General features: G+C 34.3%; 6 protein-coding genes across 17 annotated transcripts in view; 3 read left to right on the forward strand and 3 right to left on the reverse strand.

The window, feature by feature from the left end:
* Window positions 1-2,559: 2,559 nt before the first annotated feature.
* On the reverse strand, window positions 2,560-15,060 carry LOC108738442 (protein lava lamp). Of its 2 annotated transcripts, none has more exons than XM_018471852.2 (7): window positions 14,833-15,060; window positions 14,320-14,691; window positions 13,159-14,261; window positions 12,109-12,159; window positions 4,776-12,054; window positions 4,279-4,448; window positions 2,560-2,860 (listed from the first exon to the last, which is right to left on the reverse strand). In XM_018471852.2, exons 2-7 carry the CDS (start codon window positions 14,679-14,681, stop codon window positions 2,790-2,792), a joined length of 9,036 nt encoding a protein of 3,011 aa, XP_018327354.1. In that variant the 5' UTR covers window positions 14,682-14,691; window positions 14,833-15,060; the 3' UTR covers window positions 2,560-2,789. The 2 variants fall into 2 exon arrangements, with proteins under 2 accessions (XP_018327354.1, XP_018327353.1); XM_018471851.1 differs by having other exon boundaries at window positions 14,751-15,060.
* Window positions 15,061-15,512: 452 nt separating this feature from the next.
* On the forward strand, window positions 15,513-17,442 carry LOC108738463 (mitochondrial ornithine transporter 1). Its single transcript, XM_018471893.1, has 3 exons — window positions 15,513-15,900; window positions 15,966-16,499; window positions 17,011-17,442. Exons 1-3 carry the CDS (start codon window positions 15,819-15,821, stop codon window positions 17,322-17,324), a joined length of 930 nt encoding a protein of 309 aa, XP_018327395.1. The 5' UTR covers window positions 15,513-15,818; the 3' UTR covers window positions 17,325-17,442.
* Window positions 17,443-17,458: 16 nt separating this feature from the next.
* LOC108738472 lies at window positions 17,459-19,752 on the reverse strand. Of its 5 annotated transcripts, XM_018471904.1 has the most exons (6): window positions 19,032-19,307; window positions 18,927-18,964; window positions 18,735-18,844; window positions 18,401-18,472; window positions 18,263-18,332; window positions 17,470-17,713 (listed from the first exon to the last, which is right to left on the reverse strand). In XM_018471904.1, exons 2-6 carry the CDS (start codon window positions 18,927-18,929, stop codon window positions 17,633-17,635), a joined length of 336 nt encoding a protein of 111 aa, XP_018327406.1. In that variant the 5' UTR covers window positions 18,930-18,964; window positions 19,032-19,307; the 3' UTR covers window positions 17,470-17,632. The 5 variants fall into 5 exon arrangements, 4 of the variants coding, with proteins under 4 accessions (XP_018327404.1, XP_018327406.1, XP_018327407.1 ...); XM_018471902.1 differs by lacking the exon at window positions 18,927-18,964 and having other exon boundaries at window positions 17,459-17,713; window positions 19,061-19,307; XM_018471905.1 differs by lacking the exons at window positions 18,927-18,964; window positions 19,032-19,307 and adding an exon at window positions 19,665-19,752.
* Window positions 19,753-20,250: 498 nt separating this feature from the next.
* LOC108738467 (S-phase kinase-associated protein 1) lies at window positions 20,251-21,431 on the forward strand. The gene is made up of 2 exons (XM_018471897.2): window positions 20,251-20,534; window positions 20,660-21,431. Exon 2 carries the CDS (start codon window positions 20,660-20,662, stop codon window positions 21,146-21,148), a length of 489 nt encoding a protein of 162 aa, XP_018327399.1. The 5' UTR covers window positions 20,251-20,534; the 3' UTR covers window positions 21,149-21,431.
* A 199-nt stretch (window positions 21,432-21,630) lies between these two features.
* On the reverse strand, window positions 21,631-25,754 carry LOC108738455 (zinc finger protein OZF-like). Of its 5 annotated transcripts, none has more exons than XM_018471875.1 (3): window positions 22,628-25,754; window positions 22,169-22,282; window positions 21,631-22,087 (listed from the first exon to the last, which is right to left on the reverse strand). In XM_018471875.1, exon 1 carries the CDS (start codon window positions 25,444-25,446, stop codon window positions 23,875-23,877), a length of 1,572 nt encoding a protein of 523 aa, XP_018327377.1. In that variant the 5' UTR covers window positions 25,447-25,754; the 3' UTR covers window positions 21,631-22,087; window positions 22,169-22,282; window positions 22,628-23,874. The 5 variants fall into 5 exon arrangements, with proteins under 5 accessions (XP_018327377.1, XP_018327381.1, XP_018327379.1 ...); XM_018471879.1 differs by having other exon boundaries at window positions 21,631-22,107; XM_018471877.1 differs by having other exon boundaries at window positions 21,631-22,110.
* Window positions 25,755-26,345: 591 nt separating this feature from the next.
* LOC108738443 (signal-induced proliferation-associated 1-like protein 1) overlaps window positions 26,346-27,512 on the forward strand; it is an 84,026-nt gene continuing 82,859 nt past the window's right edge. The window contains exon 1 of one of the 3 annotated variants that reach the window (XM_018471856.2): window positions 26,346-26,577. The gene's annotated coding sequence lies outside the window, so the exon portion shown is untranslated. The remainder of the gene's footprint in view (window positions 26,578-27,512) is intronic. The other 2 variants (XM_018471853.2, XM_018471855.2) reach the window with 2 other exon arrangements.

Consider the following 27,512-nt stretch of genomic DNA (forward strand, 5'->3'; position numbering starts at 1 on the left):
ACGGGAGTATAATATAGATATGCGGCTGATTTGCGATCGAGTAATTACTGTTATCTTAATTTTATTCGAAAAACGATGATCATCCTGGTGATAAAGCCAATAGTTATTTATTAATGAAGTTATCGCCTGAAAAGCATTCTTTGAAATTATTTATTATAAAAGCACTGTGCTTTTTTATTGATTGATTCGCCAGTTCTTTTCGAGTACCCACCTGATGGTTGTAATGAACGGATTTGGTAGCGTGTTTGGATAGCGATAGAACAGAGGACTCATTTCAGTAGGCTGGTGTTCAATAAATAATTTATTTAGGGAACGGAGTTATTGATGTGAAATTACAATTTAACATAAAAAGGTTTAGAAAACTAAATTGACTTTCGACACCCAAGGAGTTATCTCCGCATTAGCAGCTAGTTGAATCCTCTTCTTTTTCCTAAGACAAACAATTAGTTCGTAATTATTTTTTCTTAAATTAAAAGTTATAGTCATATCTTCGTAAATCAAATTGGACCTAACTGTAACAGTCCAACGTCGTTGATAATTTTAGTGTTCCTTTTGACTTTCATCCCAACAACATTGCACCCTTCTATTTCCCGCAAATTATTGTTGCAAAAGAGACCTAAACCAAGCTAAAGAATTTCCTATTTTTGACAAGAAAGCCAATATGACCTCTACTTGTCTTTGAGTAGTGTTAAAGGTCTTTCAAATAGTTTATCGTGAATCACGATGTTTTGCAGTTTATTTGCAATTACTTCTTCTAAAATTAAAAGTTACAAAACTATTTACTTTTTAGTCATATGTTCGTAAATAAAACTGGACCTAACTGTTGCAGTTCAACTTCTTTGATAATTTTACTGTTACTTTTGCCCTTCGTTCCAACAACATTGCACCCTTCTATTTCCAGCAAATTCTCGTTGTAGAGGAGTCCTAAACCCGTGCTAAAGAATTTCCCATTTCTGACAAGAAAGCCTATATGATCTGTACTGTTTTTGTGTAGTGTTAATGATCTTTCAAAAGGTTTACCGCGAATCGCAACGGATTCCATTAACAGAACTATTCTTAACTAAATCGTGCACTTGATCTATCAAGATATTTGCCGTTTTTCTGTAAAATTTGACGACCAAAGCGAATCTCTGCTAAAACTGCTGGAGACTTGTCAATTACCAAACAATAGAACATTCCCTTATCAATTGGTGTCATGCAAATCCCTATCCTACCCTACTTAGTGGGAAAGTTAAACGATTGGGGGTTTTTGGTTTCTGATAAATTTCATTCAGAATCCTATCACATTTAATGCATGCTTTTTAGTGTTTCATTAAAAATATACCCAAGTACTACCACTCCGCTAGTGTATTTTAGAAATTTGGGCGTATGTACTTTTTCTTGGTAGATTGACGCCAGATTCAGTTTCTAATAAACTGTAACAATTATTGTTTGGTAATCTTGATTCTGTTTTGTTTACATTTTTCTAGTATTAGTTGTGTGTAAACATTCGAAAATGTTTTGTGATTCATATCGTAGGTACTTAACAAATTGAAAAACGCATTGTGTATTTATAAATGCACCAAGTGATGCACTTAGATAAATGCGTCAGATGTATGTATGTGATGTCGTTCGGTTAAAATTCAAAATATGCCTCGGTGTTTATTGGCATTTAGTCAGGGCTACCTTCAGGGTGTTAATTACTAAAATTGTCCAGATATTATATGCAAACATGTGCACTTTGTCCAACATTATTTGCTCGTGCTAATTAATTATGATGTTTACATTCGTACGTCTGCACATGAGTTTCATTTTTGCGCTTTTGTAAACAAAACACTTTTTAGCTTAAAAATATCGAGGCGTTTTGGTAAACGAATGAGAAATTTATAATATTTCATACTTCCAGTGTTGGATTAAGCATATATCAGGTGCATAGTCATTACATAAACATAACAAAGTGTTAGTAAAATTTTACCAAAATATGTAGAACATTTTCGAAATATTAAAGTGTAAAACACACAATCGAATTGTTAGCAGTTAAAAAGATACATGGTGTTAAGTCTAAAAATAAGGATTCTGGAAGCAACTCTGTGTATGCGTGAATTATTTTGGATTTTTCGGTCTGTTTTGGCACATTTTTGGTCATCAATCAAATAATTTGCTTATTTAATCTTGTTTTACTTGGGACAGATATGCCAGGATATTATTTATTTTTTATCGAGAATTTCGTAAAATCTTGAAGGTCGCTATAATAAATAAAAAAATAAAGTTGGTTTAATCCAGGTTTCCATAATTTTAGTTTTATCAATTTTGGAAATATGACTTGACAATATGACTTTTGAAGTATATTTTCAGTGTTGGATAACTTGAATTGAATTCAACCAAGTTTTTTGGATTGGTATATTCAGTAGTTTCGGAGAACATGACATCCCAAATTTTGAAAAAAAAAATACGGTTCCTATTCAGTTATAACAAAAACATAATTTAATTTTTTTACTTACCGTGAACATAACTACCTTCAAAAATAATTACACATTAAGGCATCTTTACAGTTTATTTATTTATTTAGTTTATTGCATGTAGGCACTATTTTTTTATTGTATTTATATGTATATAGGTACAACATCAACAGCCACATTAAACTTTTATCTTATTACATATAAAAGGCATTTATACAACTAATTACATTTTTAAGTTAATAAAATACAAAAGCGGGAAATCATTTTCAAAACAGGACTCATTTTATCACATTTCAACAGGAGCAGTAATAAATGCAAACGAAAGTGTTGTAGAAAAGAAACTTTTTTTTTTTAATTTTTAGGAGTACTTCGCCCCCATAACCAATTCAACAGCACCTTAGACGGACTTTGTACATCTCGGGCTAAAAAAATGCGTCAGTAAACATACTGGTACCAAAACAGGAAGCTCATACATAAATTGTGTCAATAATTGCTGTATTACGTTTATAAGATAATAACAAACCCGGTTTAATTATTGTTATTATAAATAACAAATAACGGTAAATTTGCGCGAAGCAATAAAATTTTGTTGTACAGAATTTTTCCGATTTACGTTTTGACATGCAGGTGATATAGCTGTATTGGTTTCAAGCAAGGAGGAATTAGAGATATTTGCCTTTAACTATTGTCAAAACAATACTTTATCTAGGAAGTCAGATAAGTCCGGACTGGACGGAAGGAGTAGAGGATAGCACAGGTTCGAGCCGCCTTCAATAAAATGAAGTAATTTCTACTCTCGCAATCGATTACTTTAGAATGGTTCGAAATGAGGTGTTACAAGCGAATGATGAGTACACCGTGGATAGAGAAGAGGTAAATGTCTAGATGATGGCCCCTGCAGGGGTGGGGGTTGGTGGGATCGAAAGAGGAGGTCTCCCCCACCACTGTACCATAAAAAGTACGTGGCGGTTTCACCCCTATAAAAAGTTATGGGGGTTAGATGGGGGTGGGGGTAGGGGGGATCGAAAGAGGGTGGCCACCTGAGTAAAACACCATAAAAAAATTGTGACGGTCTCACCCCCATAAAAAATTATGGCGGTTGAAAGTTGATTATTTTGTCAATTTTCATACACCATAATTCAAATAAAATTCAATAAAAAAAATATTTTCAAGCGGATGGAGGTGGGGGATCGAAAGAGGGTGGTCACTTGAACAAAACCCGATAACCTAACCTAACCTACGCTATTGATAAAGATATTTAAATAATGTTTTATATAACTCAATATTTTTATGTATTTTTCATTAGTTTTACCTTTGAATATTGTTTAAGAATGACTATATAAATATTTACATGCCAAGAAATGTATAAAAATTGGCATATTTATTAACTTTGAACCACCATAACTTTTTATGGGGGTGAGACCGCCACAAACTTTTTATGGTACAGTGGTGTGGGAGACCTCCTCTTTCGAAAGGGTGTGGGTCTATCATCTAGACCTTTACCAGAGAAGGTTAGAAGTGAAGAGGTATTAGAAAGAATAGGAGAACAGAGGACTCCATGGAAGTCAATAAGAAATAGGCGAGATAGATTGGTAGGACACCTTCTCAGGCATGAAGGTCTAGTCAGAGACATGTTACAAGAGAAAACATGAGTTAAGAAGAGTAGAGGTAGGCCTAGATTAGATTACTGTTCGCAAATAATTAAGGATGCAGGATGTTCTAGTGTTAGGAAAATGCGAAGATTAGCTCAGGATAGAAATGAGTGGAGATGCATGCCCAACCAGTCTTAGGACTGACAACCTTATGATGATGACGTTTTGTTCAAAGTTGAAATACTTACACAGAGTGTAGGTTGCATCGTGCATGAGTTTGGCTGCAGCTTCCGGGGGTAACATTGCTCCAACGTCTTGATATTGTTGAAGAATCGTCAATTCTTGTAACCTTCTCTGCTCTTGCTCGTCCAGAATGGTTTTGTCTTTACGATACCCTATAGATTTCAACTCCAAAAGTCTGAAAATTTGTGCAGATTAATCATATGAGAAATTCATGATGATCTTCAATATAAGATGGACCGAGACTGTGCACATTTAGTTTTTTTTTATCATATAGACACATCGAATAGCTTTGTAGCAATTGTAAAGCAAATTTAATGGTCTTTGTAAAAATTACTGCAATTTTCATGAGTGGTAGGTACTTCCTGAATATGAATGTCGACATAATCACATACTGTAAAACTGTGGAAATTCGGTTTTGATTTTGGTCAAGTCTTAGAGACGTAGACAAGATCAAGACGAAAACCAACACCAATTTTGCACATTATTTACATTTTTTACGTACTTGTTATTTAGCGAATTCTCTTTGGTCTTCAAATCTCCTTCTGTAACTTCAGCTGCAAGTTCAGTTCCAGTAGCACCAAGAACTGTAGCAGACGCACTGTTACTTTTTGGAATTGCGCCAGTGCCAGAAGCAGTAGTTTTCTCATCCTCTCCATCTTTTCTCCCCTTCTCGACCCCTTGTTCAAACTGAGCTTTACGCCTTAGATCTTCTTTTTCTCTTAACGCATTGGAGAGCTTCAGTTGCAACGTGTCTCTTTCTTCAAGGAGTTGCGTCAGTTCTAAAGTCAATTCTTCACATCTGACGTCCCTCTGGTGGAGCATGTAAAGAGCCAAGTCCAATTCTGCTCTGCTGACGGGTTCACTGGTGTCATCTTCCTGAAGTTGTCTTCTATTATCAACCTTTTGAGTTTCGTAGTTTTGTTGGATAATTTTACGAACTTCTGGAGCAGCTTCTGCGGTTGACGATCTCGGGGTTGTTTGTATTTCCATTTCGGCAATCAATGAATCGTAATCTTTACTCTTTTCAAAGACTTGTTTCTTTAAGTCTTCGATTCGTAGAACTTGGTCTTCTATGATTTTGTGCAGTTCAACAACCTGTTTCTTTTCTTCCATTAATTCTTCATTTTGTTGCTCTAGCTGCTCATAAGAGTTACGATAACCATCTAATTTGACCTTCTGTTCATCCAAAGCCTTGTTTAAATTCTCGCATTCTTTCTCTTTATTTATTAGTTGTTCTTTGATCGCGTTGATTTCGTCGATTTTATTAGAATATTCCTGAACAGTTGCTTGTAGGAGCTGTAGGTCCGATTCTTTGGCCATCAAAATTTCTTCGTAGTGTGTTTCGGTTTGCGACAGTCTTTGTTTAAGAGCATTGATCTTTTCTGCTTCGTCTTCAAGGAGAGAATCTTTTTGTTGCATTTTCAGTTCCAAAATGTAGGTGAATTCCCTTTCTTTTTCTGAAAGTAGCGCCTGCATCTGATCGATAACTGAATCTTTATTTCGTAATTCAACCGTGAGGGCTTCCAGATTCGTATTTTGCTGGGTGTACGCATTTAATTGAGACTCCTTGTCTTGAATATCTTTTAAAAGATTCGAAATGCGCTCTTCGTGCTCTTTAACTTGATTTTCTAGGGCAGATATTGTTTTGTTGGCGTTAGTCAGTTTTGCGGCGGTTTCTTCGAGCCTTTGGGAAATCGATTGGATGTAGTTTTTGCTATCGTCATTAAGTTTTTCAATTGAATATCTCATTTCTCTTTCGGAAGCCAATTCTTTTTGGCAGTTGTTCAAAGAATGCAGATTTTCATTGAATGCTTCTTTGAATTTTTCCAATTCTTTATGGAGGTTTTCACACATGCTCTGTTTTTCGTTTACTAAAGCATCCTTTTCTTTAACAATATTTTCATAAGAGACAACACTGTTATTTTTCTCTTGTAATTCCGACTGCAATTTTTCAGTAAGTAGTTCTTGATTTTTAAGTTTCTCATTTAGCGACTCGATTTCTCGTTGGTTTGTTTCTAATGACAGCGTTAGCTGTTTTATCATCTCCTGACCATCGACGATTTGCTGTTGAAGAGCTGAGACTCGATCGACTTCGTTTCTTATCTCGGCATCAACGTTTCTCCTCAATTCGTTATTCTCATTGACAAGTACGTTGAATTTCGATTCCAATTCGAAAATTTCCTTTCGTAGCTGTTGTTCCAATTGCATGAATTCCGTTTCCCTGGATTCCAAGTGCAACTTCCAACTTTCTGCCACGTCTGTACCACGTTGATCAACCCTCTGAGACCATTCTTCGGTTAGTTGCTGAATTGTTGTCGCTAATTTACTTTCGTATTCAGATTCGTTAGTTTCCAATTTAGAAATTAATGATTCCAATTGTTGATTTTTCTCTGTTAATTCGTGCTTAAGGTGATCGAGTTGCTCGACATGTTCGGCGAGTTGGATTTCGAAATTTGCACAAGCTTCTGTCTTCTCTTGGAGTCGTTTTTCAATGTCACTATATTTTTCTGAATTTACTGATAGCTCCTTCTCATACTCGTTTAGTTTTTGCGATAACGTAGTTAATTCTGTCTTTGTTTCGTTGAGTTCAGTAAGCTTTTCTTGATATTGGATTTCAAAACTTTGCTCGTCAGAAGTTGATTTCGCCAATTGTTTTTCGAGTGACAGAATCTGAACGGTGGCTTCCGAAAGCATGTCGTTGAGGTTTTGCACTTGGACGTTGCTTTCTTGAAGGGCGTTAAATAGATCGGATTTTTCTTTGTTCAATGCCTCAATAGTTGTAGCAAGTTCATCACTATTAACATTGGCCGATTTAAGTTGTTGTATTGTCATAGTCAGAGAATTTACTTCAGAAACAAGTCTCGAATTTTCTTGCTCAATACTAGTTAATTTTTCTCTTAAGTTGGAAGAATCTTCTAGTTGTTTATTTTGATTTTGAATTTTATGTTGTAGCTCTGCGACGTGTTCGTTATTTTCTTTTAAGTTTTCTTCTAATTTAGTTTTCTGTTGCTGTAACTCAAAAATTACCTTTTCTAGTTCAGATTTTTCTTCCAATTCTTGTTTCAACATGTTTAATTCCTTTTCTATTAAAGTTGTACTTTCTTTTAATTTGGTATGTTCAGTAAGGAGTGTTGTATATTCTGCTTCAGATTTCATGTTTTCGGAAGACGGTTCTAATGATTTGGAACGTTCGAGAGAAATTCTCAGATTGCGCTGCTCTTCGAGTAGTAGTTGTAATTCCTCGTTGTCTAGAACGAGTTCTTTGATTGTTTCATTCAATTCATTAATTTTTGCAAGCAGTTCATGATTGCTTTCATTTTCATTAGTATCAGTTTGCTGCTTGAATTGTGTGGGTTGTTTTTTGGGAGATTCGTGATCACCATCGCCCCACTCGAGCTGCTCCAGTTTTGAAGCTAATTCCCGATTCCTTTGTTGCCATCCTAACATTTCGATATCTTGTTTTTCCTTCATTTCCAGCATTCTCTCGTGTGACGCTGTTAAAACATCGACGCGTTGTAAAAGATTGTTCTTCTCTCGACGTTCTTTGTCTAATTCGTTGTTGATTTCTTTGATTCTCTTCTCGAGATTGCTTATTTGCGATTTAAGTTCTTCCTGGATTGTATTTTCCAAGTCGCCGAATTCGTCAGTTCGCGACTTTTGAGCTGTTAGTTTATCGTTTTGGTTCTTGAGTTCCTTCACTTTCTTGATCAACTTTCCGGCCTTAACTTGTAGTTGACGTATTTCTTCCAGGTGACGTTCCCTGTCAAGTTCAAGGACCCGGATTCTTTCCTCCAATTGTTCAATACGTGGATTGGTATCGATTTCGAGGTTACTTCTTGCCTCTTTTTGGGTGCGCTCTTCTTCAAGTTTAGCTTCGTCAGGTCCCCAGCCCCATCCGTCGTCATTTTCAAAAATATCACTAGTCACAGGAGGTGTTACCTGCTGACCTGAATTTTTTTTATCATTTTCGGGATTATATTCCAAGTAGGCAGTTTTTGGAGGTCCTACAACTTCTTCAACGGGTTGAGAACCATCAGTTTTTGTAAAATGAACTGGTTCGAATTCTATATTTTGAAGTTCTTTGCGGTCTTGTTCAGAAATGTGTGCCTTCTGAAGAGGAACTATCCCTGAATCTATTACATCTTGATGAAGTTGTTGAGGAGGGATTTCTTGAGAAAATCTACGTTGTTCCTTTTCGTAAATGAGTTCTGCCAACTCATTGGTGAGTTGATTGCATTGAGCAAGCGCCTCGTCTCTTTCCTTTTCTGCATTAAAGAGCATGAATTCCAACGTTTTTAGTTTATGTTCGAGCTCCGTAGAGACATTAGGCACAGGAGCATTTGCGTGTTCAACTGCATGAGTAGATTCGAATTTTTCTTCATTCACGAAGCCGAATGGATCGTTATTGTCGAAATTGCCCCAATTAATACTGACAAGTTCTTGATTTTGATGTGGAACACTGGTGTTAGGAGTCTGTGCCTGTTCTTGCTCAGAAACTTTCTTTTCGGCAACGTTTAATATTTCATCAACTACTTGTTTAGACACGTGATGGGCTTGTAGTTGTTTGTAGTTTAAAATTTCAGAATTTAACTTAGAAATGTGTTCTTCCATTTCCAAAATTTTAGATTCTAGACAGCTTTTGTCGTGTTTCACATTGTCGAGTATCTTATTTGTAGCTTCTAACTCATGTAAAAGTTCTTCATTACGTGCATCATCTTTTTGGGGTTCTGGTTCAAACAACTGTTGGGGTGCACTTCCGAAATACGATGCTACACTAGGAACTTTGCTTTCGACGCTTTGCTCTTGTACATTTTGTAACTGTTGAATAATTGCTACATTATTTTCATTGTCGATTTTTATTTTTTGAAGTTCTGCTGTTGTATTTTGTAAATCATTTCGCATTACAGTTAATTTTTTCTCATAGCTGTTTATTTCTTCTTGTAGAAGTTCTTGATTTTCCTGACTTTCTTTAAGTTGGTCTTGGAGGTGTTCTGATTGGGCTAGAAGATTTTTACGTTCGTTCGAGTTTATCTGTATTTGGTTCTGAAGTTCATTTTCTAACGCGTCTAATTCTTGCTCTTTGTCAAGCAGTTTCTTGTTCAGATCGTGTTGTAATCTCTTAAGTTCGTTCTCAAGATTTATGGCATCATCTGTAAGTTTTGCATTTTCGCTTTCCAAAAACGATATTCTTTCAAGAAAATCAGAAACATCCACAATTTTTCCAGAGGCAGAGCTGAGCTCTTCTCGTAGTCTGCTATTTTCGTCCAAAAGGAAACGGTTTCGTTCAGAAAGGTCATGGTTTTCATTTGTTGTTTCTTGCAAACGTTTCTCGATTATTTCATCATGAATGAGCAACGCACTGAGTCTTTGTTCTAATATGTCTTCTGTGTGCGATATCTCTTCGTAGTTGTGCGACTTTTCTTCGAGTTGGGCACCCAATTCGATAGCTCTCCTTTCTAAAGAAGCACGTCTTTCTTCCACTACCAGCAATCCCTCTTCCAATTTGTTAGCTTTAATTTTATATTTGGACAACTCAGCTTCCTGTGTCTCAATGTACATCTCCAATTCCTGAATCTTTACTTGTGCAGCGTTGAGACTCGTGTCGTGATTGTATTTCAGTGCCTCAATTTTTTCATTTAACTCGTTTATCATCTCGTCTTTTCTGGTTATCTCAATGTTCATGGCGTTGTTGATATTAGAACGCATGATTTCCATCTCATCTGAAAAAGCAGCGATCTGAGTTTCGTAGTCAGTTTTTATGTTCTGCAAATCGTTGTTAATGGCGATGTATTGATTAATTTGGCTTCGTAATTGAGCATTCTCGTTTTGAATTCGTCCTAGGTCATTTTCTCTTTCTTCAAATGCTTGCAGTTTCGTGGTAATTTCCTCAAGTTTTCCGCGCAATTCTTCAACTTCTTGCCTTTTTTCTGACAATGCTTCATCCTTTTCTTTAACTTCGACCTGTAGTTTTTCCTTTTCGGTAACTTCATCTTCAACGGTTTTGGTCATTTCAGAAACGCGCTTTTCAAGTTCTTGACACTGCAATGACTTTTTCTTCAAATTTGCTGCCAGTTTTTTCATCTTTTCGAGTTGCTCCTTGTTTTTGTCTTCCATTTCTTTTATTCTGCCTTCCAACGGAGTCCTGATGTCCTTCATAGAATCCTGGTTATGTTCTATTTGATTCTGCATAGCGTTACACTTTTCTCGTAGCTGATCACATACTTTATGGAATTTCTCGTCTTTACTGTTCACTTCTTCACGTAAATTAATGATGAGGACTTCGTTAGTTTCTCTTTCCTTCTTCAATTTTTCAATTTCCTCATCTTTGGAATCTAACAACTGCTCAGTCTCATGAATCTTCATATTCAACTTTTTCAATTCGCTTTCTAAATGAACGATAATTTCAGAATTTCTGGCTAGCTCTTCTTCGTAATCTTCGATATGCTTCATGTCCTTTTCAAACATTTCTTTCAGTGAGTTAAGCTCATTGCTTTTGTCAGTCAAATCTGATACGAGAGAGTTTAGATGGTTGATGGTGCTTTCATAATGTGATAGTTCTGCTTGTTGATCTTCAATTTTTTCTTGCAAAAGTGTTAGTTGATTATTAGACGAGTTTAGTTCTTCGCTCTTCTCCTGGAGCTCCGATTTATATCCGTTAATTTCCGCCAGTGCGTTCGTAAGTTTCGTTTCTAAGTCGTGAGTTTTCTTCTTCGCATCGCGTAGTTGCTCTTCGATCGAGTCTTTTTCGTGGACTAATTCGGAGTTCGTTTTGACAGCTTCTTTTAATTTCTGGTTTTCTGACAATAACGCTTCGTATTGAAGTTCGAGGTTAGCAAGTTCTTGCTTTAAATCGTCAGACGTGTTTGAAGAAAGCAACTGGAGTTTCAAGTCTTTAATCTCTTGCTTTTGAATTTCAATTAAAGATTTGTACTCCACTATTTCTTCTTGGAGTTTCTTGTTTATGTCTTGAGAAGCATCAGCATGTAGGGGAGCTACTTTTTCCAAATTGATGGTTTCTTCCACAATGTTTCCATGTTTAACTTCCATGTTGCTTTTCAATTCTTCGATTTCCACCTTTAATTTGGCATTTTCGCTTTCTAGTTCTTCAAGTTTGTTATCTAATTTCTCCTTGTCGTTTTGAAGTTGTTCATATGTTTCTGCTAGAATGTCGCGGTTATTTTCAATCTCTTTTATTTTCAATTGTAATTGATTATTGTCTGTTGTTATAGATTCCATTTTCTCCATGACTTCTCGTCTTTCTTCGGTGAAGAGTTCAATTTTTCTCAACAGATCCGACGTTTCTTCTGTTAACTGATTGACACTTTCATTGAGTTCAACATTTTGTTCCAGATGCTCCTCACATTTGCCTGAGTCATCGAGGGTTGTTTCCAGACTCTTCTGGTAAGCTTCCAGTTCGAGTTTCTCTTGTTGAGTGAGTCCGTCAACTATTTCTATGCTTTCGGCTGACGATACTTTTTCTGCACTGAGTTTATCCAGTTTATCGATAAGATCCATGTTTTCTTGGAGGCATTGGTCTAAACGAGCAGAAACGTCTAGTTTTTCGCGCTTTAAATCTTCTATCTTTTCTAAAAGATTCAAATTTTCTTCGGTCAATAGTTGTTTATCTTCTTCCAGTTTTCGTTTTTCAGCTTCTAGGTTGTCTATTCTTTCTTCCAAATGGATATTGTTTATTTCGGAGGTTACTTGAGCATTTTCAAGGACGGACAAATTTTTAAGTTGGTCTTTCAATGTGGCTACCTCTTCTTGATAAGCTTGTATTTCTGAAACGACATTTTTGATTAATTTGTTCTTTCACTATCTTGGTGTACATTTACCTGCTCTTAAGGCAGCAATAAAGGTTTCTTTTTCAGGGTTGACGGAGTCACCTAAAATTAACGTAAAAAAAGAGGAAACGTTTATAAAAGTTTATAATATTGCTATGGAAGTAATATTCTCAGAATGAAAGTTTCAGTTTCAAAAGTAGGGACATGGATTCCAGACCATAAGATGGAATGGTCTTATTCTAAATTTCGTGTCGATTTGCGTTCCCATAGATGGCGGGTCTATTGTTCACGTGATAATACCACGTGTGCATTAAAAAAGTAGCTGTTGACGGATGAACGAAATACGCGGCTTACAACGTACTAGTATCCTTTACATCGATATACGTAATAAGTAAGGTCCGCTCTCATGTACCCAAAACGGTACATTTCCTAGTAATAGTGAACATAGGTAAGTGTCCTAGGCTTATACTCTAGAATCCTTTAACAGGGGTAAAGTTGAAAGAAAATTATGAAATAACTGTTTAACTTTGAAAATAAGACCTCTAAATGGTCAAAAATGACAAGAGGATAAATCATTGAACAAATATGAGCGTTTATAACTTATAAGGAACGTCTTTGAGAAGGGCTTTGTCTTCAGATATGGAAGCAGAGTATATGTAAAGCTGTAGACTGATTAAAAGATTTAGATTAAAGGTGGCGATCTGTTTTTGTGTTGAATGGATGACTTTCAACGTGGGGAAGTCCATCCAGTGACAAAACATTCAGTGTCTAATAAAAACGCGTGATGACCACGAATTAATTTTTTGTTGAGGATGAATTTTCTCTATTTTGAGAAAATCAATCCGCTAGTAAAAGTTGTCAAAGAACTTCAAAAGTTAGGATCGCGATTTCATTTTCTGCATTAGATGGATTAATTTCAGCACGTAACGTGAAAAGAGCCATCTATTGGCAAGATCTTTAACAAGAGAGAATCCACGTGATAGTAAAAGAAAATAGAATCATTTAAAGATATAAGGAAGACAAGAAAGTCTTTGTGATGCAGGATATAGGAAACACAGTTGAAATAAAAACATTAGTACAATTTAGTTGATCATTACAAACCTTTTGTTGATTCTAATTCAGATAGTTGCTGTTTTAGTTTTGCATTTTCAATGTGAAGTTTAACAATTTCGGCATTAACATCGCTGATTTTTTTGAAGTCGTCTAATTTTTTATTTAACTCTTTTAATTTACTTTTATGTTGTGCTTTCACTTTGATCATGTTCTTGTTGTATTCATCTAATTGTTTTTTCAACTTTTTAACTTCATCATCTGTATCAGTTTGTTCAAGGAGCCTAATAGTCTCTTCTTTACTTACAGCCTTTAACTGATCTTCTAGTTCTTTTACCTTATTAAGGCTACTCTCATTTTCAGCTTGTTTCTTTTCAATTTCTTTTTCTAATTCCATCAATTTATTTATCAGAATTTTGTTCTCATCAGTAGCTTCTTCAATTTTGGTTTGAAGATTTTCAACTTGTTTCTGAGAATCTTTCAGTTCTTCTTCTTTGCCAGCTAGAAGCTTTTCAAGTTCAGCTATCTTATTTTGCAATTGAGTATTTTTCTTTCCCTTTTTTGTATTTTGACTTCCAATGCTTGCTGATCCTTGACTTTCAAGTTCTTTTATTTTCTCTTCATTGTTCTTTATTATGTCCTCAAGTCCAACATTCTTAGCACTCAGTTCTTCAATATCATTATTCTTCTCTTTGAGTTGCTTCAAAAGACTCTGCTTTTGATTATTTAGCTGCATTTCAAGAGCAACAAAATTTGCCTGCATGTTTTTCATTTGCTCTTTTGTATCTTCTAGTTCGTCTACTGTCACTTTACTTTTTTTACTCATATTTTCTGACATTAGAGTAATTGCTTTTGTTCTTGCATCAATGACAGAATCCTTTTCTTTCAAGTTTTCCTGCAAGTCAAGAACATTTGCCTCCAGTTTTAATACTTTATTATTCAAATCTGCAATCCTCTTTTCTTTAAGTAGCAAAGCATTGTATAGCTCTTCAGAGCTGGAATTGGAATTGAGATTTTCCACTTTAGGCTCAGCAACTGATAGATTCATTGATGTTTGATGTATAAATTGTTGTGAATCATCCAGCTGGGCTTTTAATTGTATAACCATTTCTTCTAAACCTTTATGATCTTTATCACGTTTTGCTAATTTTGCCCTAAAACAACATTAGAATTATATTTAAGGTATAGTAAAGTAGTTTATCAGTTTATTACTTGTTCTCTTCAACTTTTTGTCGAAGAAGCAATATTTTTTCCTTTGCTTGGATGTTGACTGTACTAGCTCTTCTACTTTCAGTAGGTCCATCTTTATGCTCCTTATCTTGTTTTTGTGATCTCCCTTGCTTGGCTTTTGCTCTCATTCGGTTCAGTGTGTTAGCATATTCCTCCACTTTCTCAGGTGTTACTGTTGTCTGCTCATTTTTGCGAAGCATTTCTTTTAATTGGGAAATGAGAACTTGTTGTTGTTCATATTGATCTTTTAAATCTATAAGTTCTTGAGTTTGGGGAGGACTTTCCATAGAAGATGTTCCTCCACCTTCAGGAATACTGGAATCCATTTCTGAACCCTTCCACATATTGTGCTACCTGCAATTTTGGATGATCATTATCAAGACTATCTTGCTGCTCACTAGTGAGTTATTTACGTTATATTTATAGCAATTTCATATTTTGCATTAACTGACAGACTCTTTTGTATACATAAATACTAGCAGAAACTCCACGTACACAATGCTTAAGTCGTTTATGTGCCGTCAGCTGTCGTTAAATTGTCATTACTATTTTGTTAATCATTTATTAATAAACGTCATCACCAACTTTTGTAAAAGTGTCAAGTCTGCTTTCTCATAATGTGCCTATTTCCAGTATTTTTTAGTTATATTGCGATAAATTAGTTATTAATGTATAGAATACTTTTACAAATTGTTGCAAATTGTGATTTAAATGATTCACATGCAAATAAATCAGCTGATTGAGGCCATATTGTGTTGGCTTGGGTGGCTTGATTTCAACGATCTACGCATGATCTACTACGATCTATCGACGCCATCTTGAGAACTTGGCGCATGCATTTAAATTCAAATGTCAGCTTCTTTCCGTGTTCTCTAGATTCCGTGATAATTAATTATTGTTTTGTATAAATTAAACGAAAAAACGGAATTTATATTATATTAGAATATTTGTAATACTGATTTGAGGTTTTTTATGCGTTTCCAGAAACATGATACATGATACATCCTAATTTAATGTTTTGCTCTAACTGTTGCAACCTATTCCATAAAATTCACTATTTCTACATATTTAAAGTTGCTAAATACAAAGTTCGTTATTGTTTATTGTTGATTATTACTGATAATGTGTTTACTATTAATGGGAAGAAATATTTGCTGTTCTATACATTTTATCTGCATACCTTTCTTTAAATTTAAAGTTGATTAAAATGAATTATTAATAATTGTCAAACAGTAGATTATTGTCTGATTTAGTGTAAGTAAAATGAGAATGTTTGGAATTGGTTTTCCGTTTGCTACTGATAATCAAATTGGAGGCGACACAACATAACCTGCGGATTAGGAAATTAAAAAAGCGTGGATATCAAATGTTTATTTTCTAACTATTGCTTATCAATTCAAAATTGAAGGAAATAAATATACGGACCGAAAACGCAGATTAAAGATATCAAGCAAGCGAAGGTTACGTACGAGCAGTAAGAAATGTCTCAAGCTGATATAATAACCGAAATTAAAAGTGAGGACTTGAAAGATAGTGTTATTGATTTCACTGCAGGATGTTTGGGTAAGCTTTTGACAGCACAAACAGAAACAAATGAATTTATTATGTGAGTGTATATTTTTATTTAGGAGGTGTAGCTTTGGTTTACGTTGGACAGCCTCTAGATACAATAAAAGTAAAAATGCAAACGTATCCTACCCTTTATACAAATATGGTAACTTGTTTCAAAGAGACTTTGATATCGGACGGAGTCGTTCGGGGTTTGTATGCCGGAACCACACCAGCTTTGGTCACCAACGTTACTGAAAATTCCGTTTTATTTCTTTGTTATGGTATCTGCCAGAAGTTTATTCAGCGATTGACCAATGTTGAAGATGTAAAAGACTTGAGTACTCTAGGTAATGCTTCAGCAGGATGCCTAGCTTCATTCTTTTCTTCCCTCGCAATTTGTCCTACCGAATTGGTAAAATGCAAGCTACAGGCGATGCACGAAGAAATTAAGAGACTGGAAGCATTAGGAAAGAAAGTCAGTCCCACCACACCTTCGAAACTTACAGCTAAAATTTTTCGCGAGGAGGGAATCAAAGGATTGTTTAGAGGGTTGATACCGACGCTGGTTCGAGAAATGCCGGGTTATTTCTTCTTCTTCGGTGGTTATGAAGGTGGGTAACTCCTTGTGTTTTTAAAGTGTGATAGAGGAGAAAGTAGGAGAGGAAATTGACCCAGAGTGCTATTAAAAATGAGAATGGGGAAAGGGGTAGTGACAGGGTAGATGAGTGGTAGTGTACAGATAGCAGTTGATTAGTGCAAAGTAAAATAGGGAATGTTAAAAGTGAGTAGTGAGGGAAAACAACAAGGAGATGAATTGAGAGAGTTAACAGAATGGAAGAGTTGGTTGGATACATGAAAGTGACTTTTTGTACGATGGAGGAAAACAAATAGGGTGGGGGGAAGAGGAGAAAGTATTAAAAAAGGTTAGGATGGAAGGAAAAATAGTAAAATGGGTAAGCAGGGGAGAGAAATATTCAATTGGTGAAAGTAGGTGGTAGTGTATTGTGGATGGAGAAAAGTTTGGTTCATCGTTTAGCATTATACAAGGGAATGTTTTTAGTTGCATATTAGTAGTGTTAAGGAAGGCATGTTCATGTACTTACGGTAAAGATGCTGTTGTAGGTACAAGGGAGTTTTTAAGGAGTCCGGAACAGACGAAAGATGACATAGGTCTTCTGAAAACAATGATTGCTGGTTCGGTGGGTGGTTTAGTTTTTTGGACATTATTTTATCCTGTTGACGTAGTGAAATCGCGCATACAAGTGATGAATCAAAACACAGGTTTAATGTTGGCGTTGATGCAAATAGCCAAAACTGAAAGTGTCTTAGCTCTTTACAGTGGACTGACACCCACTTTAGTGAGAACCATTCCGGCCACTGCCGTTTTGTTTGCAACATACGAATATTCCAAGAAGTTTCTACATAATTTATTTTGATTATAATTATAAATTAGAGCATATTATGTAAGTAAGTAGTTACATATTCAGATGATTCGTTGTACAATGTTTTAATATTTTTATAATAAATTACGAAGGCATAAACAATTAAAAATAATTTGTTTTATTATTTCCATCATAATCAATCGCACTTATACATCATTAACATTAAACACTCATAAACATTTTGTAGCAATACAGCAACAAGAACAATAAATACATAAATAAATAATATAATAGTAATACGATTTTTAATACTGATGTTTACTTTTAAATAACTCCAGACCATTGCAAAGGGACTGTTCTTATCACAGACTGTTGTAATCACTGAAAGGTCGAGATGCTTGCTTCATCAATCGACTAATCAGGATGCTGTTATGGGGAGATTCCTATGAAAAACTAACGGTTAAAATACAATAGGGAAATATTTGTAACAATTATAGAAATGGAAGAATGGAGATACAGTGAAATACGGAATTCTCTTCTGGATTTCTTTCCAGATTCTTATTTAGGGTGTCTCAAGGAAGGAATTGTGCCAAGTGAACGCTGAGAAGTAGACTTTAAGGGTTATTATCTGAACACTGCTTTCTGAGACACCCTTAATATCATATTCAATTAAACATCTTTTCATTCATATTTAGGGTGTCCCACGGAAGGAATTGTGCCAAGTGAACGCTGAGAAGTAGACTTTAAGGGTTATTATCTGAAACACTAGTTTCTGAGACACCCTCATATTCAATTAAACATCTTCGATATTCCTGTGACAAAATTTATCAAAATCAAAATTGACTTTCATTTGGGTATTAGCAGTACGACGAAACTTTTTTACATTCCGCGGTATTTGTGAAATTTATTATCAAGATGTGCTTGAATAATAGAAGTGACAACAACATGAAAATGCAAACGGTTATTTCGCATAATGAATATAAATCGCTTACTTTATTCGCACCACCACTCTGAATAACGGTGTCAATGTTGGGTGAAAAGAGAGCGTGGTTTGGCCGGTACCTACAAAAATAAAAACATAAACAAATGATTAATCAAAACAGTTTCAAATATGGTAAAGATTCTCTTACATTTTGTGCCAATTTTCCTTTAGGGATCGCTTAGCGGCCACCCCTCGGCAAATTGGGGCATACACGTACTTTCTACAACAAAAAAATTAAATATGTAGTAAGTATAAGCATTTAAATTGTATTATACGTATGTGAAAACCAAATCAATTGATCTCTAGAAGTAAAAGTATTCCATAAATTGAAACGTGTGACCGTTAAATTGTATTAGACACTTATTAAAAAAGAAATAATAATTGAGCAGCCATTACACATTTTTACTTGCAAAAGTTTATTGTGAAAGCCTGCCCATCTTTATCAAAGTTTATATTTATATATTTTCAAATTGTTTACGTACTTGCAATTAACTTTTTTTGCCCCCACTGTCGCAAACAAAACGCATGTGAAGAAGATGGAGAAAATTAAAAATTTATTAGATACAAGCTGTTGGTGGACCATTGTTCGAATCTGCAACAATGTTTTAATAAAAATAATGAGAAATTCGACTTTTAGTTCCAGATGCTATTCCAAACAACTAGACAAACTTTACCATTTTCTGATGTTTCGTGAAAAGGGTAAAGTTTCATCCTTTAAATAGAAATCAAACCAATTTTCTTTTAAACAATTCAACTTCTGTTTTACGCAAAATCCTTACCATTTGATTTAAATTGTAAAAGCACTTACTACTATCACTTGGTAAGAAGGTAACACGTAAACAGTAAAAAGTTCCAAATCTGTTCTCCTTATAAAGGACTGCTTCATAGTCTTGCGCGTTGCCGTAATTTCATTGAGGAATTAGATGGTAAATTTGCGATTAACACGAATAATAAAGCGCTATAATAACTGTCGTTAATGGTAAAATAAATATCAGAAGACAATTCGCACTGGCGACGAGTGAAATTGAAGATTTGTTGTTTAGAAGATCCGTACGGTATATTTTCGTTCATTCATTTCTTGAGACGATATTTCTTAATGTCAAACATTTATTAAATAGTCTCCGTAATGCTTCTTATCATTCTAACGTAATAAACAAAAATGATTAGATTTATTTGCCATTAGTGTGCATTTTTTTATAACACGTGTTTACTAAAAACTTTACTTTTTCCTTGTCTATTGCACCTGAAAGGAAACATTATGACCAACGTGTTTTATCAGATTTTTTATTTCTTGTAATTGTTGCGAAAACTTTATAAAGTTTTGGTATTATGTATTAAGTAATCCTATCGTTTGTTTAATGACCTTTAGTTGTATTATTATATACAATAACGTTATCAAATTTCTTAGTTACCTATTTCCTCTTTTCCAGTTACCATCACTTCAAGGCAGATGTAGAAGAAAGTAATAAACATTAAATGGTAAAAGGTAAGTATAAAAATCTGATGCAACATTGCTACCGATTGTAATGTTGTTCTTATAGTTATATTACGAAATGATTTTTCCGTTTAATGACCTTAATAACTAAGACTTCCATTTATTCTACTTTCATGTATGTATAATCGTGTTTAAATTGCAAGTCATTGCCCATTTTTAAACTTGTACCTAAAGAAATACTTTCTGTAAGTATTGTCCGCAACACAAAATACTTATTTATTTATTAATTAGAGAAGCGATCGCAGTATGTTCAATAGGTATATTAATTTCTTTTAATTACTTTCAAAAATATTGCGTACGTACTGTGAGCGTCAACAAATTCTTAAAAATAAGCACCTATGTTTAAAATTAGGGAAATCCTTATCGTTTATGTATGTATTACGTATTACATTTATCAAGTACAATTAATACATCATAATATTAATTGTAAAATCTTAGTAAGCAGAGTAATTAAAACAAAAGCATGTGAAATATTAATAACAATGGAACAGTGCCTTTAGTTGTAGCTGTTTGTACTTCATAGATTTAGTACGACATTTTCGGAAATTCACAGTTTGGTTTTCTTATTTAAAATACTTGGAATCAAAGCTAATTTTAATTTTATTTTTTTTTTGAAACGGTCTCATTTGATTTTTGAATTCTGCTTTTGACTTGAAGTGTACGTGCGCACAACTCAAACAGCAGTCATACGAGTTGAATGTTGGACGTCAGGATTTGTTATTGAATTTTTGTTAAGAAGAAAGAGTTGAACAAAACTTGCAATAGTCTACATTGAAATACATTCAAGGTAAGTAGATTTTATCTACCATTTTGTTATGCTATATCTAATGTAGATAGAATGATTGATGGATTCCTTTGCTTTAACATCGAATTTTTATTTTATAACCTCAACCTCATTGTTTTTTTATACAGATGCCCAACATCAAACTTCAATCTTCCGATGGAGAAACGTTCGAAATCGACGTAGAAATTGCAAAATGCTCTGTGACTATCAAAACAATGTTGGAAGACCTTGGAATGGATGAAGATGAAGAAGAAGTAGTTCCACTGCCAAATGTGAATTCTGCCATTTTGAAGAAGGTCATTCAATGGGCCACTTATCATAAGGATGATCCTCCGCCACCTGAAGATGACGAAAATAAAGAAAAACGTACCGATGATATTTCGTCATGGGATGCAGATTTTCTTAAAGTGGACCAAGGCACCTTATTCGAACTTATCTTAGCAGCTAATTATCTTGATATAAAGGGTTTATTGGATGTTACATGCAAGACTGTTGCTAATATGATAAAAGGAAAAACTCCCGAAGAAATACGAAAAACATTCAACATAAAAAATGATTTTACTGCTTCAGAAGAAGAACAAGTTCGCAAAGAAAATGAGTGGTGTGAAGAAAAATAATGACTCTTTGTTTATCATATTATTTAACTGAAGTGCATAAATTTTCTAAATTTGACTGAGTCCAGTATATGATTTTATTTATGGCAATTATATTAATATTACCTTTGTAAAAAATAACCAATATAATGTTTGATTTACTTACAAATTAAATGAATAAAAACTGTATTAATATTAATTGTATTGTTAATGCTCTATTGATTAATGATTTAGTAGTTTTGTCAGTTAAATTACAAAGTTAAAATTTAGTTTATACTGAATTAGGTAAAGTTTGTAACAAAAAAAAGTAAAATAAAAATCACAATTTTGTGGTAACTTAATGTTTTTTATGACAATAGCACATGCAGGATCCAGATCCCAAAGATGAATCAATGATCTTTAAAATTAATAAAATGATATATTTAATGAATTAGGTAAGCAAATATATTGATCTTTGATCATAAGATGCATTTTAAAAATTAACAATTTTCATACAAAATGCAATATATTTAAAAAAAGTATGTTTATTAATTGCTATCTTAAAAAGGAACTTTACAATTTAATGGCGTCAAATTCAATTTTTACAATTTACATACAATTGAACTGTTATAAAATTCATATAATTCGCAACAGAGTGAACACCACAGCAACACTTACAGGTATAAAAATAATAAAGAAGCACATGATTTTAAGGCGTACAGAAAAAATGTGTAAAAGGGCGTAATAAATGATTCTAAATAATTCTCGGGTATTTTTTTCTAGTAGATGCCGTGTGGATTTTTTTTCCAAAGATCGTTGTCTCCGTAACTTGATGGGGATCTTGAACACGAACCCGAATTTCCACAAAGCGTAATTCCAAAAAAAGCCCCATACAATAACAAGAGCCACGTTAAAAATACCAATAATACTAAAGTTAATAAATACCGACGGTATTTATGAAGTCTTTTCTTCCACGAATTGTTCCTAAAAAAGGTTCAGGTAATCTACTAAAAATCATTCATTAGAAATTTTAAAAGGAATTAAAAAATTTTAATCGATACCTACGATCTTATACTTTGGATTTCTTCATTAAATTTTTCATCTGCATGCGTTATTTGACATTTAACTGCTTTTATAATGGGGCACTTGAAATGCATTAGTCTTACTCTGAACGCATTGCTGAAATCAAAATGGCCATTTTATGGTACCTTCTAGTTAAAAATAATATTTGCTGTTATTTATTCATTTCAATTTAAACAAGTATGAGTGTATATGAAGAACGTATTAACATAACAGTATGTTTCCTTAGAGGAATCCATTTAAGTGTGAATGGTACAGAAGTAATGGCGTCTTTGCATAATTGTCCCTTTGAAGGAAATGTCAAATGGAATGTAAAAGACAATGGTGTCACAACATTTCGTAATCACCAATTATGCAAATTATGCGGTTCAATTCGACGTGTTACTTCAAATTTATAGATTCAACATTATCTTTACATTTAATATAAAAGAGGTATATCGTTACCCGTCTAGTAAGGCCATCGAGTTAGAAGTTCTCGCCCCTGCAGAACTTTGTGGATCATCTCGTGCAACATCTTTCATATTTGTTGTGGTCATTCAGTAATTTGGTCTTGTCATTTTGTCACATCGAAAAACGTACTTTTACACCTTCATTGAACACTTAACAAAATTTTATTCCATTCAAATTTTAATGGTCTTGCTGTACTGGTCAACTTTTAAAGCAAAAATTTCGGGAAAATAACCTACATTGGAATTTTCAAACCAAGGCTTTCTATTTTTTTTATTTCGTGTTGTCATTGCATTTCTTTTGAAAATGTTACTAGATGTTTGAAGGAAAAGACATTCGATAAATCGTAAAAAGCATATTACGTTGAAATTAAACAATTAATATATTTATTTAAAGTACAATTGCACTTATTGTTCAAAAAGTACGATTATTGGCGACTTTTTTTATATAACATAATCATGGTGACTTTACAAGTAAGCGTTACTGTAGGTAAATATAACAAACAATAAATTTTTGTTTAATAATTGAAATTATCGGTTGGTGACAATAAATATTTATCACTGAAATAGGAAACAACATTCCTTGTTTTTAAGGCGTAAATACGGCACTTTCTTTAACAAAAGTATTGTATTTGCTTATTTCTGCAATTATTATTTTGTAACAAATTGTATTTGGATTTATAGTTAGTACAAGTACATATAAGTACCTATTCACATTATACATTACATATCTCGATCACCCTGTATATATTAATTTGTTTTTAATAAAATAATGGTGTACCAATGAGGAACCCCTAATTGTTAATTTATTCTTGCCGTGCAGAATGGGTCCTGATTTTAATGGTGACGTTCAATCCTTTTGGTACAATTTATTACCCACATGTTCTGCGCGTCACCATAGAGATAATAGAAGAGTAGGCAAGTTCCATGCAACTCTGTACTCTGACTGAGATATAAAATGAAAAATAATGGAACCCTTTCTCCCCCTGTTCCTATTTAATGATGTTTCTGATTGACCGGCACAGTTCACTATCAGTGTGCATGAAAACAGCTACATATGAGGTCCCTTTATTTTTCGTTTCTTTCTTTTCCCGATGAGCTTGCCCACCCTAATTCTATTAACTCTATGTGCGTCACTAATTCGAAATCCAACGAATACGTTAATCAGAATCTGCCTGATGATGCAGATATAACAATAAAAAACAACAAATTGATCTAGTCAATTATTAACAACTTTTTTAACATTTAAACAATTTCTCCATTTGAATCGTCCGATTCTGGATCAATTTTTTCATTTTTGATGAAAACTAGCTGCGCCGAGAAGGGATTTTCCACACTTTTATCCGAAAAATTTTTATTCATATGTTCGGGATGCTTATTGCGGATGTGTTTATATAGTTCTTTATTAATACGAAATCGTTTTCCACAGGTACTACATCCGAAGGGCTGTTCGCCAGTGTGCACCCTGAGATGTTCCTTTGCGGTGGTACTGTGGGCAAATTTGCGATCGCACATGGGACAAGAGTAAGGTTTTTCTCCTGTGTGTATTCTCATGTGTCTATTGAGGTTTTCCAATGACAAGAAGGCTCTTTGGCATGTTTCACATACATGTGGTTTTTCTCCCGTATGCGTTTTCATGTGTCGTTTGAGGTTCTGTGAATTTGGGAATCCCCTCATACACAACTCACATATATATGGTTTGATACCTGCATGTGAGTTGAGGTGTCTTCTGAGATGACTGGATGAAGCAAAAGCTTTGTCACACATGTGGCACTTGAATGGACGAATGTGAGTTTTCTTGTGAGTTCTCATGTGGTTGGTGAGGGTAGGATAATCCTTGAATTCCTTTTCACATATCTTGCACATAAAAGGATTGGTACTTTCGGAATGACGGGTCATGTGATTCAGGAGCTGTTTAGAACTCCAGAATGATTTGTAGCATATCGGACAGGGTAATACTTTCTTTTTAGCATCCCTATCATGGGATTTAATGTGTTTTCTTAATCTTGCCTTGGTCTTGAAGGAACTCTCACAATGGTCACAAACAAAAGGACGGTCAAGGGAGTGGGTTTTTAGATGGTCCTCTAAATGGGCAAATTGGGTAAACTTTCTATTGCACACATCACATTCAAAGCGTTTTTCTCCTGTGTGAGTACGGATATGCTTGTTCAGGTTACCATTGATTGAAAAACGTTTCCTACAGAATCTACATTGGTAAGGCTTTTCACCTGTGTGCTTTCTGGTATGGACATTTAATTGTGTCATATCCCTAAAAGCTTTACCACATGCACAGCAATCAAAAGATCTTTCAAGGGCCGGTTTTTTCTTATGGGAATCCAGGCAATTTTCATCTGGAAATTTCACTTTGCACACTCTACAAGCCAAAGAATCTAGTTCTTCTTTTTCATTCTCATTTTCACTTTCAGTTTCATTGTCTATCACATGTCCAATGGCATTTTCAAAACTGTTACTAGAATTGTTCATATTTTGAATTTCTAAGTAATCACTATCAGAGGTATTATTTTTACGACGCTCTGACTCATTTTTGACACTGTTCTCAAAAAAGTCTTCACTAGAATTGCTGTCTGTATGGAAAGTACTGGCATTGTTTGAACTGCTTTCAGAAGTTCCACTGGATGAGTCTTCATCTTCTGAAATGGATTCTTTCTTCACATTAATTTCTCCGAAATTGTTTTTAAATTCCTTATCATCAGCTTCTTCTTGCTTCACGTTTACATTTACATGAACAAAATTGAAAGATCCACCTGATGATCCCTCATTCTTAACCTCCTCAAAAGGCTTGGTTTCCACTTCCATATTAGAAAAATGTTTTGAAACGTTATTGTAGGGTATTTCTTTGATTTCTAATTTGTAATAGATATTTATAACAGTACTCTAGTAGTTAAGGCCATTTATTTGACGTTTCAGAAACTTGCTACCACTCATTTGTCAGTTTGTCAGTCACTCTTTTCCATTTTTCCTATCCTTTTTTCTCGACATCACTTGACATGTTCCTAAGTTAATATCATAATAACGATGAAATACTATTCACGTGGCTAGTCAAGGTACTGATACTCTTGGATACTCTACTAACCATTTTATTATTATTATTATTAGTGGCGGCAACATTCACAGCACGTGTGGACAGCGTGTTGCATAATGAGAAACATTAGTTTGATCAAATTCTAACTAATCCTAAAATTTTCTTTGGAAAACGATGATAAAACGCAATAAAACCACATTAGAATATGTAAAATAAGAAAAACGATAAAAATTATATTTATCGGATAACTGAGTATTACCCATTTAAATGCTCTGATCGAGGAACATGAGAAATCCCAAAAAATCAAATTTGTTGTCATAGTGGGTACCTACAAATATTTTTGTTTTGGTTTAGATTAATTAAGTTTCGGCTGGTCATTTAATAGTAGAAAAGGGTAATTTTATCAGACTGGCTTTGAGGAACTGTTAGGGTTTGCAAATTGGACAACTTTAATAATCTCCTCAGGTGAACAATTTTGATCATCCATTGTCCATGGATTATCCTAAATCCTTATGATCATTATCGCAAGTTCATACACATAGCAGACGTGAATGGAACAATGGGTATGGAATGGGAAATGGTAGAAGCAAGAAGGGCCCTCTCCACCTATCACGTCTGATCGACGATGGAAGCTCACGAAGTAGAATCGTATATTTTCGCCCATATCATAAAACGTCATTTTAAGTCAGTCGAGTTCGGACCGTCGTGTTAAGGAATGTGTTTTTTATTAATTGATGTATTGTTTTGACGACTATTAGGTGTTAATCAGTTAGTAAGTTAGAATTTTTAATTTTTGGAGAACTACACGGTTTTATGTTTTTAATTGTGGTGTTAAACTACTGAACGGCTTTAAAGTGACGTTGTTTTGTGTGCCTCGACAAAAACGGTCATCTCAGAGTGATAGCGTGAGTATTTCTTTTTTACAAGTGTGCTGGTGTTTGGATTGATGTTTGCTGGTTGTTTTAAAAGGAAACGTGCGTTTCGTTGTTAGTTTATTAATCTTTTTAAAATCACCTGGTAAAACTTAAAGGTACGGAAAGTGTTGTTTTCAGCATCCATTTTTATAAATAACGGTACGAAATGAGTAACGCTGAATGAGTATAATAAAATTAACGAAACATGTCGCTGAAACAGGTCATGAAATTGTTCTTTTGGTTACGATAAAGTACAATCATTGAACCAATTTTGAATAGCTTTAGATGTTCTTGACTTTTAAATACTTATTACCTATCCTAAGTTTAATACAAAGACGTTGTTGAAAGAAAAGGGGGAAAGGGTGCCCAATTTGTATGATCAAAAACATTACGTCTCTTTGATCTTCCTGGAGTTACCTACTTCTCTGTTTGTTCCTTTGTGCTTAGAGAAAACCGTTAATTTTATTAGTTTGTCTGTTGACATCTTAAATCATAAAAGAATATTATTTTGAGGATACAGACTATCGAATTGACGTTATGCGGTACCTACCCAGGTAGTAGTTTTGGTAATGCGCACTTTAATTTATTTTACGAGGTCATCGAACTTTTTCACACTCCGTCCCCATATCATGTTTGTGCGTTTCTGGGTCAACTTTCTTGGTGGGCGTTGTTTTCCCTTTTCGATAAAGTTTGTAAATCGTGTGAAGGAAGTAGAAAATTTGAGTTACTGTTTTCATCCGATAAGGATTAGCATTTCATTAAACGGGGACTCACTAATAAAAAGATTTTGTGGAATATGAATATTTTTGACGAAACCATCAAACTTGCAAAATGTTGGAAATGAGTTAAATTCCAGTCTTGATGCCTACTAACGATATGGGCACTTGATTACACATATTTTTGTCGGGGACTGCCGGATCCGTAAC

This window comes from Agrilus planipennis, unplaced genomic scaffold (assembly GCF_000699045.2).
Source record: "Agrilus planipennis isolate EAB-ADULT unplaced genomic scaffold, Apla_2.0 scaffold20, whole genome shotgun sequence".
NCBI lineage: Eukaryota > Metazoa > Arthropoda > Insecta > Coleoptera > Buprestidae > Agrilus > Agrilus planipennis.